This window comes from Melitaea cinxia, chromosome 24 (assembly GCF_905220565.1).
Source record: "Melitaea cinxia chromosome 24, ilMelCinx1.1, whole genome shotgun sequence".
NCBI lineage: Eukaryota > Metazoa > Arthropoda > Insecta > Lepidoptera > Nymphalidae > Melitaea > Melitaea cinxia.
This window is the reverse complement of record NC_059417.1, coordinates 491,935-508,060: the sequence shown is the minus strand read 5'-3', so window position 1 is coordinate 508,060 and position 16,126 is coordinate 491,935. Positions and strand designations below refer to the sequence as shown.

At 34.7% G+C, this 16,126-nt stretch overlaps 3 protein-coding genes across 3 annotated transcripts; all 3 read left to right on the top strand.

Moving 5' to 3' along the window:
• The first annotated feature begins 150 nt into the window (after window positions 1-150).
• LOC123665734 (uncharacterized protein K02A2.6-like) lies at window positions 151-2,463 on the top strand. Its single transcript, XM_045599995.1, has 2 exons — window positions 151-682; window positions 1,301-2,463. Exons 1-2 carry the CDS (start codon window positions 151-153, stop codon window positions 2,461-2,463), a joined length of 1,695 nt encoding a protein of 564 aa, XP_045455951.1.
• Window positions 2,464-2,547: 84 nt separating this feature from the next.
• LOC123665733 (uncharacterized protein K02A2.6-like) lies at window positions 2,548-3,600 on the top strand. The gene has a single exon (XM_045599993.1). It carries the CDS (start codon window positions 2,548-2,550, stop codon window positions 3,598-3,600), a length of 1,053 nt encoding a protein of 350 aa, XP_045455949.1.
• Window positions 3,601-3,638: 38 nt separating this feature from the next.
• On the top strand, window positions 3,639-4,370 carry LOC123665732. The gene has a single exon (XM_045599992.1). The coding sequence runs from the start codon at window positions 3,639-3,641 to the stop codon at window positions 4,368-4,370; it is 732 nt and encodes a 243-aa protein (XP_045455948.1).
• The last annotated feature ends 11,756 nt before the right edge of the window (window positions 4,371-16,126 follow it).

Here is a 16,126-nt window from a genome sequence, read left to right as displayed (position 1 = left end):
AGTGAATATAAGTGACCTCGCGAGCAGCGGACATTACCACGTGTTCCTATACACCCATTTTCCTTGTTCCAAGGGTTCCAAATCCTGTGATGATAACCCGCTTCACACATTCCTTTTCCTCTTACATACGTACGTACATAATACGCCGCAATGGAACAACAACTAGGGCAAGTTTTGTCCCAAATGATGGAAACGATGCGAGGAATGCAATTACAGCAAGTACAATTACAACAAGCCTTACAAACCAGTGATAAAACGGTTAGTGGTATCACATTACAACCTTATGATGAAAACAATGAATCATTTTCGACTTATTTACAAAGACTTCAAAATTATATTTCCTTGAAAGGTGTCACAAGTGCTACAATTAAAGTGCAAATTTTTCTTAATTGTATTGGCCCTAAATACTACCAAGTACTGAAAAACATCACAGCGCCTGAGTGTCTAGAATCAAAAAGCTACGATGACCTTGTAGAACTACTAAGGAATCATATTGCCCCAGAACCCGGTGAAGTTGCTCAACAACACAAATTCTGTCTGCGGCAACAGCATGAGTGTGAAAGCATTGCTAACTATGTAGCTGGATTAAAAGAAATAGGCGGAAAATGTAACTTTATATGTAATAATTGTAAAAATAGTACTTTTGAAACTCATCTGCGAGTACAGTTCATACGAGGGCTGCGTAACTCTGAAATTAAAGAAAGATTATTACAAGAATCTTCTTCTACAAAATTTGATGATTTAATTAGGATTGCAATGGCGATTGAGACTTCCAAAGTAGAAACAAAAGAAATGTGTACAGATATTCAACCAAATATAAACAAAATATCAAAGAAAACTAAGAATTTTAATACATCCAAACAAAATACAAATATAAATACATATAAAAGTCATACATACAATACAAATATTAAAAAAGGAAAGAAAATAAAGTGTTATCGTTGTGGAAAAGAAAACCATTCAGCGACTCAGTGTAGATTAAAAGATAAATTATTTTGTAAGAAATGCAAAACAAAAGGACACATACAATCAGTTTGCTTAAGGGAACAAAAACAACTAGAGCTAGTAAATGAACAGTACATAGAAGATACTAATGAAATTTATGAAATACATAAAATATTTTACAAAAATAACATACAAAATGATAAATTTAATATTACATTACAACTGAATGGGAAATTACATACACTAGAACTAGATACAGGTGCAGCAGTCACTACATGCTCTGTACAATATTATAAAGAAAATTTCAGTAATCTTAAATTAGAAAATACACCAATTAAATTAAAAACTTACACAGGAGAAATACTTTACCCACGGGGAACCTGTAATGTAAACATCAAATATAAAAATACAGAAGTCATAGGAAGAATTTTTGTTATTGATAGAAAAGTGGATCCTGTATTGGGAAGAGAATGGATTAGGAAATTAAACTTACAATTTGACATAAATTCACTACAAAAAGAAGAAAATGATATTACAGAAAAAGAGTTTACTGAGAAATTGAAAAAAATTATACAAGAATACAAAGAACTATTTTCTGAAGAAATAGGAGAAATTAAAGATTATCAAGCAGTATTTAAATTGAAAGAAGGTGCAGTTCCAGTCTTTTTAAAACCACGTCCAGTACCATTCGCTTTGAAGAATCAAGTGGAAGCGGAAATAGACAGATTAGAAAAGGAAGGAATATTAGAAAAAGTTACATACTCACAGTGGGGAACACCAATTGTTCCTGTCTTGAAGCAAAATGGAAAAATGCGCTTATGTGCTGACTATCGCGCTACATTAAATAAAAATCTGGAAAATGACAACTACCCTATACCTCGTGTTGAAGAAATATTTTCAAAGTTAAGTGGAGGAAAATATTTTTGCACACTGGATATTAATCAAGCTTATTTACATATGAAGACTAATGAAGATACAGCAGAAATGCAAGCTATTAGTACATGCAAGGGTACATACAAGGTGAAAAGACTAATGTTCGGAGTGAAAATTGCACCAAATGTTTGGCAGAGATATATGGATCAAACACTTCAAGGAATGGAAGGTACAGTTTGTTTTTTTGACGACATTGCTTTACAAGGACGTACATTTATACAATTACTACAAAGAATTAGGAAAGTATTTGATAAATTAAAAGAATGTGGACTACACTTAAACAGAAAGAAATGTCAGTTTTTTCAGAAATCAGTTACTTACCTAGGACATACAATAAATGAAAAAGGTCTACACCCTACAGAAGATAAAGTAAATGATATAAAGAATAGTTTACGTCCAACAGATGTTTCCTCACTACGTACATTTTTGGGAATGATAAATTACTACCAACAATTTATACCTAACTTAGCATCAAAACTAAATCCTTTATACAGATTATTACAAAAAGATACAAAATTTACTTGGTCAACATCATGTGAACAAGCATTTCAAGAACTGAAAAAGGAAATCTGCGGAGAACTATAACTTATACCATTTCATGAAAACTTACCTGTCACATTAGCCACGGATGCATCACCAACAGGATACGGAGCTGTGTTGTCACATATTATGCCGGATAAATCAGAACGTCCAATAGCTTTCGCTTCAAGATCTCTTACAAAGGCAGAGAAAGGTTACAGCCAGTTAGATAAAGAAGCTGCAGCATTAGTTTGGGGACTGAAGAAATTCTTTCAGTATTGTTACGGTAGAAAAATAATTCTCATAGTAGACAACCAACCATTAGCTAGAATTTTACACCCAGAGAAGGCTACACCTGCTACAACAGCCATACGACTTGTACATTATGCTAACTTTTTAGCTGGATTTGATTATCAGATAAAACTAAGGAAGACTGCAGAACATGCTAATGCCGACTATTTTTCAAGACTACAACATACAAATAAAAATGAAAAGAATGATACACTTACAGATGACGAAGCTTTCTACTTAAATCAGATTTCAGAAATACCAGTTTCATTACAAGAGATAAGGGTAGCTACAGCTACTGACCCGGAACTACAGAAGTTATATATTGATATACAATCAGGACGAGAAGATAAAACTAGACTACATGAATTTTCATTGCAGAATAATTGTATATTTTATGGCATACGAATCGTCATACCTAAGAAACTACAACCTAAAATATTAGAAGAATTACATACAGCGCACATGGGTATAGTTAAGATGAAGGCTTTAGCAAGAAGCTATGTGTGGTGGAAGAACATTGACATAAATATTGAAAATATGGTGAAACAATGCAAGAGATGCTGTTTGATGCGTAAAAACCCGACTAAGGTACCTGTACACAGCTGGGAATACCCTAAGGAACCGTGGAGTCGTATTCATATTGATTATGCCGGACCATTCATGAACCAATATTTTCTTATGGTGGTAGATGCCTATACTAAATGGTTAGAAGTTATACCTACTAATTCTATGTCAGCTGCAACAACTATAAATATTCTAAAGAAGTTATACACTACATTTGGTTTACCAATAACACAAGTCTCGGATAATGGAAGACAATTTAGATCAGAAGAAATGCAAAAATTCTTAAAAGAAAATGGAATTCAAGCTAAATTTACAGCACCATTTCATCCTTCTACCAATGTCAAGTAGAAAGATATGTTCAAACTGTTAAAAATAAACTTAAAGCAATGATCAATGAAGAGGGATCTATACAAGATAAATTACAAAGATTTTTAATGATGTATAGAAAAACACCTAACAGTACTACAGGATTAAGCCCAGGTGAAATGATGTTTAAAAGAATATACAGAACTAGAATTGACTTAGTAAAAAGACCACAGGAATTAAGAAACAACAGTAATGAAGAGATAATAGTAACCAAGGAATTTCAAAGAGGAGAGAAAGTTCAAATTCGAATGTATGACAGTAACAAATGGAAATTTGGTAACATAGTAAATAGAAAAGGAAAATTACATTATGAAGTGGAAGTAGATGGAAGAATACACCAAAGACATGTAGATCAAATCATAAAGATATCATGCTTAGATAATAACTTTAGAATACCAGATACTTACCTGATTAAACCAAGAGAATCAGTAGCAAATTATACACCAAAATTACCTGAAAAAGACCTATTACCTGGAAAGAACATACTACCTGGAAAAGACTTACTCCCTGGAAAAGACTTACTCCCTGGAAAAGACTTACTCCCTAAAAAAGACTTACTACCTGAAAAAGACCTTACAACTACACATGCTAACGCTACAAGAAGGGAATCCATACCTCACACTGAAACCTCGGAAGTGGACAAGCCAGAGACACCTCAAGCAACGCCAGATATACCTCCTACTACACAGGCTGAAATTGAACCCCGTCGTAGTACCCGGATTCGACGACCACCAAACCGGTTGAACTTTTAATTAAATAACAAGGGGGAGTGTTAGTAGACAACAATGCTCGGTACGACTTTCCGAGAAGGAAGCGGAAATTACTACTTGCTTTTATGTCAAATATTAAATATATATATGTCGGTTGATTCTGTTCTTATTGTGTCAATTCCTGTTACTTACAAATTATAATAAAATATAAGTAAATTATTTCTACATTATTATTTACATACTAGATACATAACAACCTCGTTAAAAACTAATTATTGTTATGTAAACATCATCAAGATTTAAATTGCATGCAGTTTCAAGTTAGATCACATGTCAAGACAAGTGTTGTAAGGCTTTAATTAGATATTATTTATGTATCCCCCTTTCTACTTTGGTTAACTTCCTTAATGGAATATTTTGTTATATTCTATTGAGGTAGAGCGCAGTAGGAGATTTCTTACTTAAAATTTGTAGGAGCCCAACTGGGAAGCACCTCAACCTTACAGAAGATCCAGTCAGTTCAGGAGACAGTTCAGCCTATTGCAGTTACTGCTGAACATAGGCCTCCAAGTTCGCGCCAGACATCCCGATTTTCCACAATCCATAAGATCACAGCTAAATAACACCTTCAAGTGTTGTGTACCTGCGATGAGTAAGGTAGCCAGAGATCTTGGGCAAGATCTTGTCTTTTTTCTTTTGATCTAGCCCTCCAACTTAGATGGAGAAATTAACTATTTTACTCTTCCATACAAGCTCTCGCTTTTCCTCGGGCTTAGGCTCAGCTAGCAATGATTCTGTGAAAGACCTGCATATATTTCACCTAATATATAAAATTCTCGTGTCGCGGTGTTTGTTGCCAAACTCCCCCGAAAGAGCTCGACCGATTTTGTGTACCTATATTGGCAAGAGAATCGGCCAACATCTATTTTTTATACCCTCAAACGATAAGTGTGACCTATCCCAAAAAAAAAATATGTTTTTATTTTTAAATAATTTGATCATTAACTAAATTTTCACCCTTCTACCACCAACCCCCTACTTTTTAATAGCGTTTAGCGGCAGGACAACGTTTGCCGGTTCAGCGAGTATGATATAAGGTGAAATGAAATTGCCATACTGGACAAAACTCTCAGTTGTATATGATAAGGCGAAATAACAGAAAACGTAAAAGTTTTAATAGCGTGTACGCTACAGTGCACCGATATCACGACTTGAAACTAATTTACTGCTTAAACTGCCAGTTTTTATGCTTTTACTTCAATTTTAAATTTCAATTTATTCCTGATTCTTGTAAGAAATAAAAAAGGTCATTAAATTAAGTTCACTTGTAACGGTCACTTATTCGCTCCAAAAATGCCGTGAACTCATATGTGTTGCCCATAGTCTCCACGCTGGGTAGGCGGGTTAGTCTTCGGCCTGTGTATTTCAAAGCCAGCAGATGGATATTTATCACGCCATCGGTTAGCTTTTTAAGTTTCAAGGTGGTAGTAATATGAGCGATAGCTATTTATTCATTTTCTATAATCATAGCAGATATTTGTATATAATATCTTGGCCAGTTGGCGCTGCTGTAGTGACCCTTCCACTTTTATGACATGGAATCGTTACCCATCCTGATTCTGAGTGTCATATTTTCGTATGGATGGATTTATAAAAAAATATATATTTATGTACATATATTACTCAAGTGTTGCTTAAAACATAAGCATTAAGTGGCCTAACCTTAGAATCAGACAAATTTTTAGTGAGTGAGCTATTTAGCGGTTGAAATAATGATAAGATCTTCGCTATCTCCACCGACTCTTTATTAAAAAATAATTATATAATATAATCCCAAAACAACGTGCACGTAGTAAAATATAAAATAGAATTAATAAATTGTAAAACATAAATAAATTATAAAGAAGAATTCAAAATACAAATTCTTGACATCTATGAAAAAATATTTTTATAAACAAAATAAAAACAAGAAATGAGGTTTCATTATTATTTCCGTATAAAAAGTCTTTATATGTGAATACGCCACATATTTATAGATAAGTAAATAAAATGTAAATAAAAAAAAATATATATTTTCATCTATAGTACAAAAAAGAGTTATTCTTTGTATTTTAACTAGAAGCTTCAAAATTAAATAAAATATACTGCTATAAGTATTTTAGCACAAAAAAATACTATAGTAAAGAACGAGCGACCGTAGTTTCATTTCAAACTGGATATAACCGCTTTTAGCCAGCACGAACTGGATTTTACCGGTAGCGGGCTGTTAGCGTGCGCCGTGTTACACGCGGAAGATAAAGTTAAAATACGACCTCTCCGGTTAAGAGATAAGATCCTTCACTAGATTCCTTGTTTGGTGAGATGGAAGATTTATGTATTGTTTTAGAATAGTGCTTTCCAACCTTTTTAACCGACTTCAAAAGGAGGTATTTCTGAAAATATACGGTATTATTTATGGTAACACTTCAGAAGTTTTTATTGAGTGCACCGATTTTGATGTTTCTTTTTTAATTAAAATCCGGTGCTTGTCACATGGTTCCATTAACATTTTAGTTTACGACTGAGCAAAGTAAAAGTCTCCTTTCTGGGTTGTATGGGTTATATGTATTCGCATGTATGATGAAATCCCACAACAAGAAATTCATAAATAAAGTTGTGACGCTATATTTCAGACAAGGTATTACTAACTTTGTACTAAAACACACTTTATATATTATTTTCAAAAGTAACTACGGAGTTTCTTGCCGATTCTTCTCTGCAGAATCTACATTCCGAATCGGTGGTAGCTTTACTTTTTAAAAAAATAATAACGTTTATATCTTAATTTGAAAATAATGGTTTGAAAGCGCTTTTGAAACCTAAAAGAGTCTTTAGAGGTATTTTGATTTGATTTAAATTTGATTGAAATCTGACAAGCACTTTTTGAATTATGTCTAACAATGCGTATTTACTTGACTATTTTTATCTACCTATATATATTACTTGTCGATGTAATCGATGTCGGTTTATTCTCTTCTTAGCCTTGATCTTGATACTTGATTTGATATAAAAAAATTCATTAGAGAGTCATAAGTCCATACTTATGATTTTCTAATGCTTTACATTAATACCTACAATACCTATTTCTAAATATGTGTCTCCTTTATCAAATAGCCATAGTATAATATTAAACTTTATATTGCAAAAATATTTATGTGCTAATTTAAAAAAAAAATACGGCGGTACGGAGTTCGCCAGGTCAGCTAAAAGGTATATAAGGTTTTAGTTAACTGTTTTAACTTTATAAAATTTCTTCCATTACCAATATAATTCCCAAGTACCCCTTTAAGAACCGTCATAATCCTATAGGTATGCGTACCACAGTTTGAGAATTCAATTTTGAAGCAAATATCTAACTGATTGAGCTGAAACTTTGTATACACGTTTACAATGCACGTCAAGCTATGTGACGTCCTTTTAAATCCAATATGGCGTCCACACCCAATGGTACACGTGAGCAGAGGCGGAGTAGTTATTTTAAATGCACTCATACAAATATGGGTGTAAAATGAAAGAGCTTGCTGGGAGTAACTCGAAAAATAATTATACTCTTAATTTAATATGGCGGACTTTTGAAGATGGCGGACTAAGTTATTTATGCTTTCCTAGATTATGGGTATTAAATAAAAAGATTTGCTGAGAATAATGGACTAAGACCTATCCCGCGATTACTAAAAATAAAAAATAAATTAAAAGTAAATATTAAAAGTTTTTCTTACATTTAATTTTTTTTTTTTTTTGTTTATTTTAGGTTATTGGAACGAAGTTCCTTACGGCAGGCTTGACATTTGGCTGGGCGACCGAACTGAAAAAAATGTGACATTGAAACCTGAAGAAAAATATATAACGGAAGTGACGTAATATCAGTCACACGACTGTATAATATGACGTTTGTAAAACTAAAATATTACTCGTAAACTTTTTTTAAATTATTTATGTAATTTTATACTGTCGTGTGTTTTTTATTTCACTTAATAATTTGAATTATTATTATTATTATTATTATGTTTGATTTATTTTATTTTACGGTATTTGTTATTTTCTAAAATACTAAATTTCCTAAATACTTTTATGTACTTAATAAAAACCAATCAACAAAATTTAAAAAAAAAAATCAAGAACTAGAAAATATATATATAATTCAACATTTTTTTTTTCAAATTGTGTTGCTTCTATACTATCCGAAGGAACTTCGTTCCTACCTGGTGTTGGTGTTTAAATTACTGATCTTTTATAGTCTACAATTTTACATTATATAATCATTTAACATTTTTTTATCGTTTCTTTAATTTAGCATCAAAAATTTCTACTATCATAAGACAATAAATATAATAAATTACTCGTAAGAAATTTCATGAATAAAATAAATAAGGATCGGGAATTACGATTATTTTCGAAGTCACGGTACACCGAACCAAAAATATTATACTCTAAATTTATAAAATAATAGAATAAAAAAAATGTCTTTATACATATATAAGTGTCGTAATCGTTTCGTATAATGTAAATGTCGTTCAGTAAACAAGCGTTTACGATTTGAGTCGTTAAACTGTAACAGCACCTAGCGATATGAGCGAGTAAAATTTAATATTCCTTTCTTTGTTTCATAGTATATTCATTTAAAGATAAACATAATAAAACACACAACACGAATTTAGCATGATTAAAATCTTGAGCAGTCAAACCGGGGAAGTACCTCAATATTACAGAAGATCATAGCTTAATTAAAAATGGTGGAGAAGGTATCCAGAGCTCCTGGAGAGGATAGTAATAACGTTAACTGGAATTTACCCATTGTATGATCAATTTATGGGGAGTGAAGTAATGTGAAACGGTAACGCTGGGCAGTGACGCTTAGACTCGGTCGTTAAAGCGTTGAAACGTCATCTGTTGCAAGAAAAAGGTAACGATTCAGCGTTTAATATCCCACTGCTGGGCATAGGCCTCTTTCTCTATATAGGAGAAGGATCAGAGCTTAACCCACTACGCTGCGCAAATGCGGGTTGGCGGATATATTCGGATCAGCATAACGTGCTCTTCGAGGCACGGTGGGGAAACCCATATGGACTGCATAAACACCCAGACCAAGGCAAACATCTGTATGGCCAGTACAAGTGTTTGTCATGTGCGGGGATCGAACCCACAACCGCCAGCGCAATAGCCACAAACCAGTGCTGTGATCGTTACATAATTATGATACGAATAGCTTAAAAGGAAATTACACAATAGAGTAAGTGGCATAATTATTAGAAAATTAAAAAACAAAGGAAAGCAGTGAAGAAGTTTTTCAACTGGGTCTATTAAAATTTCAATAAAGACATTTACTTACATAAAAATAGGTTTATTAAATTTTGAATATAAAATTTTTAATTTCAGTAATACAATGAGTGAACAGACAGACGATTTGCAGCAAAATAAAAATGATCTTTTATTCTAAGATTTTATTAATTTAAAACTGCATCGCAATTAGTTGTGGTTCTGGTTTTTGCTTCAGTTGTGTTTTAGAATTTCGCCATAAGTCTAGACGTAATATGTATATACATATATATTTACATCTACCATAAAAATATAATGATTTTGCGTATTAGTCGTCTGTGTTCTAAGACTAAGACACAGACATAGAGTTCTGTAGTTGAGAAGACGATCGTGATAAACATATTTTTGTTTATTGATATCTAAACATGGAATAGACATTTCTATTACAATATCAAGAATAATTGTTGTCCATAGTTGTGACCGGAGTACTTTCTCTTCAAATCAATCGAAACCTCACACTATGTCAAGTAATTAAAAAATCTTCAAGAAATTTCTATCTGTGTATAAATTTATCAAAATATCCAAGTTCGAACCTTAAATTACAACTGCATCTCAGAACTTAGCTTCCTCCGATGTCTCTCCGGAAGTTGCTCGAAACCAATAATGGAATTACTTGGAAACTTCGTCACTTTTTCAACATGACTAGACAGGACCGAACTTTGACGATTCGAAGGGTAATTAATTTAATTTCAACTAACTTTGACTTGCAGTTCGATTCTAAATGCCTGGATACCGGGATAACTTATTAATGGATGTGCAAGAGCTGTAAGTCCGGTGAAGCAGGCACGGATGCTTCTGTGGATGCCGATAGCTTGGGAAGCGTCGAGGCCATGATGAAGGCTATTGAGTTGCTCCGCACTGAGCTGTCGGCTTGTACAAGAGAAATGTCATCATTTAGGCAGGAACTCGGCATAATAAGAACAACGTTAGTAGATTTTAATACTCGTATGGATTCCTTCGATGAGCGGCTGACTAAGCTGGAAAAAAGTGAGAAGCCGATCGAGTCTATCGATGAAACGTTATCGCAGCTAAGGTCAGACCTCAATGACAGGGATCAAGAGCTCCTACTGAACGACGTCGAGATTACTGGTATATCGGAATGCGATGGAGAAAATTTGACGCATATAGTTGCGCTTATATCCAACAAGCTAGGCGTAAATATTGACGAACGAGAAGTCGTGAGTGTGCAGCGTGCGAGGCCCGTGCGTGCGCGTGCGCAGTCTTCGTCGGAGCGACCGCCAGCTCGCGCCATATGTGTTCGGCTGGCGAGGCGCGGCCTCCGTGACGAGTTGCTCCGTGCGGCGCGGATGCGGCGCGGTGCGGACACTGCTGGATTCGACATTGACGCTCAACCACGTCGATTTTATGTGAACGAGCGACTTACACGCGTGAACCGACAGCTCTTCTACGCCGTTCGTGCGAAGGCCAAGGAGGTGGGATGGCGGTATGTATGGACGCGTGATGGTCGCATATTCGCACGTCGTGACGCCAGCTCACATAACCATAAATATAGAATTAGGTCAATGAGCGATATAGATAAGGTTTTTTGTATATAAACTGTTTGTCTTGTGTCTTATCAATTCGAATGTTAATTATTTGTTTTTGTTATTGTAGTCTTAGTATTTTTTTTGAATCTATAAAATTAATAGCTGTTAAGTATTTATGTACATTATATATGTTTTTGCACCACTGGTGGTAGTGGATGTGGTGACAGTGTGACTCTCAAAACGGGCCTACGATCTGACACAGATATTTTAGTTCAGTATAATTTTATTATCATTTCAATTTATCAAACATACACTAAATCACATCTTATTATTATATATCTTCTATGTCATTATATAATTTCATCTATCTTATTCATTTATATCATTTTATATCTATCTCATATATATATCTTTTGTGTAGTTAATTATCATTTAAAATTTATAAGTTGTATATTATGATGGCACCAAGAAAGATTAGGATTGGTTTAATTAATCCTCGATCATTGAGAACTGGGCATGAGGAGTTTGTTGTTACGCTGATGAAGCATGACATAGATATTCTCGCAGTGAACGAGACGTGGCTCAAGCAGGGAGAGGAGGAAACCGCTCCAATTTTATCGGGTTATCACCTTCGTCACGTACCTCGTCCTCCAGGGCTGCGTGCCCGTGGTGGACGAGTGGGATTTTATATAAAGCGTGAAATATCTGTACGTGTACTGAAGCACCCTATTGCAGACTCTGTGGAGCAAATGTGGTTGGGTATAACTGTCCACTCTAAAAAGATGGCGATCGGTACTGCATACCGGCCGCCCTGGCTCAGCGTTCAGGTATTCATAAATGCGTTGAGTGATACAATCAGCTCGCTCTCACGGTACGACCATGTCATCCTATTGGGTGATTTCAATATAAATTGTCTCAACTCTCTAGATAACAGTTTTTTAGTGCTTGGAGATTTTTTATCTAACTTTGGCCTTCGTCAGCATGTTGCTGAGCCAACACATTTTACTTCAACCAGTGACACCTTGCTCGATCTCATTTGCACCGACGCAAATGTGGTCCGAGTCTGGGTTGATCACACACCTTCACTAAGCGATCATGCTGATCATGATGGTTGCATGCGAGCTAAATATTCCGAAAGTTAAAAGTCGACCTAAGTCTGTATATTTTAGACCTATCAAAGATATAGATCCAGTTCAGTTCAATGCTGTAATGTCATCTATTGATTGGAATGCTTTGAGTATGGGGAATGTCAATGAAATAGCAAATAACCTTACATATAATTTATTAGAAGTTTTTGATTACCTCGCACCGAAAAAACTAGTCTTTATAAAACATAAAAGTTACCCATGGATTACACATAATATTCGTCTAATGATAAAACGTCGCGATGAAGCCTATCGCAAAGCCCGCTCAACTAAGCATCCCGCCAAGGTGGCGTACTACCATGAACTTAAGTCGATTGTTGGTCGTGCCATCCAAATTGAAAAAGACACATATTTTAAAACATATGTCAGCTCAAATGTACGAAACCCTAGAACTATGTGGAAACACATTAAAGAAAACGTTAATTTCAAACGAACCAATGATACACTGCCCACTATTTTGTGTGATCCGGATAAGATGAATAGGCATTTTCTCAATGTACCGGGGGATAATTCCGTAGCAGACTCACTTTTAGACTATTTCAATAAAAACAAATTTAGTTCATCTACATTTAAATTTCAATTTGTGACCGTCAGAGATGTAACTCAAGCTATACGAGAACTAAGATCTAATGCAATTGGTATTGATGACATCTCGCTAGATATGTTGACTCTATCGTTCGATTATATATCGGGTACACTAGCTACACTTATAAACAAGAGTATATCGTCCTCCATCTTTCCGAGTATGTGGCGTGATGCTGTGGTGCGTCCTATACCAAAAATTTCTAGCCCTTTAGAGTTCAAAGATTTAAGGCCCATAAGTATCTTACCATGTACTTCTAAGATACTAGAAAAGGTTATCTGTAGGCAATTAGTGGACTATCTAGAGCGTAACGATATATTGCCCAAGCTGCAATCGGGATTCAGGAGGCACCACAGTACCGCTACGGCTCTTGTGAGTGTGCTAGATGATGTGATTCACGCCCAAGATTATGGAAAGGTAACCATAATGGTATTACTCGATTTTTCCCGCGCCTTTGATGCTATTAATATAGGCTTGCTTCTAGCAAAACTACGATTTTATGGACTGGATGAGGCCGTTGTCTCATGGTTCGCAAGCTATTTACAAGATAGACATCAAATCGTAGAAATTAGAAATGAGAGGGAGAATGTGATTTGGTCGCAGCGCAGCCCCCTTGTTAGAGGAGTTCCTCAGGGATCCATACTTGGACCCATATTGTTCAGCATATATTCGGGAGACGTAATTAAATCTATACGAAACTGTAGGTATCACATATATGCTGACGATATACAAATCTACCTATCGTTCAAGCCACATGAGTTGGAAAAATCATTGGAATTAATTAACGGTGACCTAGAACGCATTTTTGACTGGTCGAAATCCAATGCGCTGGTTTTGAACCCAAATAAAACAAAATACATAGTCCTTGGCACCCGTCACCAAGTGCAGTTAGTGAAGAGCAAAGCCCCTTCTCTCGAAATAAACGGTAGCAGGATTGAGGGTGTATGTGAAGTACGGAACCTCGGACTATTGTTGGACGAGAATATGCGATTCGAATCGCACGTGTCTAATATAGTACGAACTTGTTTTTATAGGCTTAAAGTTTTATATCACATCAGGGATTCTCTTAATGAAAAGCTGCGCATAGCACTATGTGAGACACTAGTACTCTCTAAGTTTAACTACATAGATATCGTTATAGGGCCACGACTACTAGAGAGAACAAAAAAGTCCATACAAAGGGTTCAAAACGCCTGTGCACGCTACTGCTTCCACATACCGCGGCGAGATCATGTCACTTCTTACCTGAATCAGGCGTCCATTTTGAAAATGGAGCAGCGTAGGCGATTACACTTAGCCACAATGTTATTTGGAGTCATTAAGCATGGCGTACCTACGTATCTGGTTGACAAACTTGAGTGGACACGAAACGTTAACACCACGCACTGCACAAGGTCATCTCAGTATGCCCTGAGCTTGCCCATGCACCGTACAGCCGCTTTTCGCGGTAGCTTTAAATATGCTGCTACTAAGTGTTGGAATAACTTGCCACCACCGCTACGTAATTTAACAACCAAATCAAGTTTTAAAAAACTCTATAAAAAAAATTTACTTTTAGGGCAACAACATATTTAAATCATAGTCTGATCATGGCAAACGTGATAAATTATATGGTCTATATTCATTACCAAATTAGCAGCATTCGTTGATTTGGTCGCAAGTGCTCAATACTATTGTGTGTCATCGCACTATATAATTGTATGTGTGTGTATGTGTTCATGAATATGTGTATTGTCATGTAGGTCATATTTTGTCTTTAATATGTCACATATTATAATTTATTGTTTTCCTTAGTGTATTTATTATATATTAGTATAATTATTAATAATTAATATTTGTTTAACGTTAATTTCGCATTATTATTTAATTATCTTTCTTACTATTGCCGCCAAAATGGGAAAACAAATGGTGGTCCTGAAAACCAGTGTCAGGGCTTTTAGTCCTGAGAATAGCTGAGGTCCCACCTTTTTAACCGACTTCCAAAAAAGGAGGAGGTTCTCAATTCGACTGTATTTTTTTTTTTTTTTTTTTTTATGTATGTTACATCAGAACTTTTGACTGGGTGGAGCGATTTCGACAAATTTTCTTTTAATCGAAAGGTGGTGTGTGCCAATTGGTCCCATTTAAATTTATTTGAGATCTAACAACTACTTTTCGAGCTATATCTAATAATGCGTTTTTACTTGACGCTTTTTTCGTCGACCTACGTTGTATTATACCACATAACTTTCTACTGGGTGTACCGATTTTGATAATCCTTTTTTTTGTTGGAAAGGAGATATCCCAAGTTTATTACCATGATAAGGAAACCAGGATCTGATGATGGGATCCCAGAGAAATTGATGGAAATTCTTGAAAATCCGCAATAACTTTTTATTGGGTATACCGATTTTGATAATTCTTTTTTTGTTGTAAAGGGGATATCCCTAGTTTGGTACCATGATAAGGAAACCAGGATCTGATGATGGGATCCCAGAGAAATCGAGGGAACTTCTTGAAAATCCGCAATAACTTTTTACTGGGTATACCGATTTTAATAATTTTTAATTTAGTCGAAAGCTGATGTTTGTCATGTGGTCACATATAAATTTTATTGAGATCTGATAGCTACTTTTTGAGTAATCTTTGATAACGCGTAGTTACTTGACTATTTTTTCGTCGATTTACGTTGTACTACTCGTCGATGTAATTGAAGTCGGTTTTTTTTTTCGTTTGCGAGCAAACACAATTATTGTGAGACACACTGTCGCCGCGCTACTATCTTCTTTTATCGTCTATTTTTTATTTTATTTTTTTATTTTGTTTTTTATTACTCATATATTGTATTAGACCTAAGACTGATTGTAATGCCTGCCTCTGATGTTATATATATATATGATATATTGTGTATGTTAGGAACAGTGTGTTTTGCAAATAAAGTTATTATTATTATTATTATTATTATTATTTATTTATTTATATAATCGTTGCTAACACAGCATACAATAAAAATTGTTCAATATTATACGTACTTACGTACTTGTGTGTTACTTGTGTGTATTTGTGTGTTACTTGTGTGTACTTATGTGTTACTTGTGTGTACTTGTGTATTACTTGTGTGTACTTGTGTGTTACGTTCTTGGGTACAATTCATAGGTAAATTGTGATCATATGTGGTTATCGTGACTAGGTGTAACAACTACTCGATAGATAGAAAATTCCTCAATAACTTTCTAATGTAAAATAATT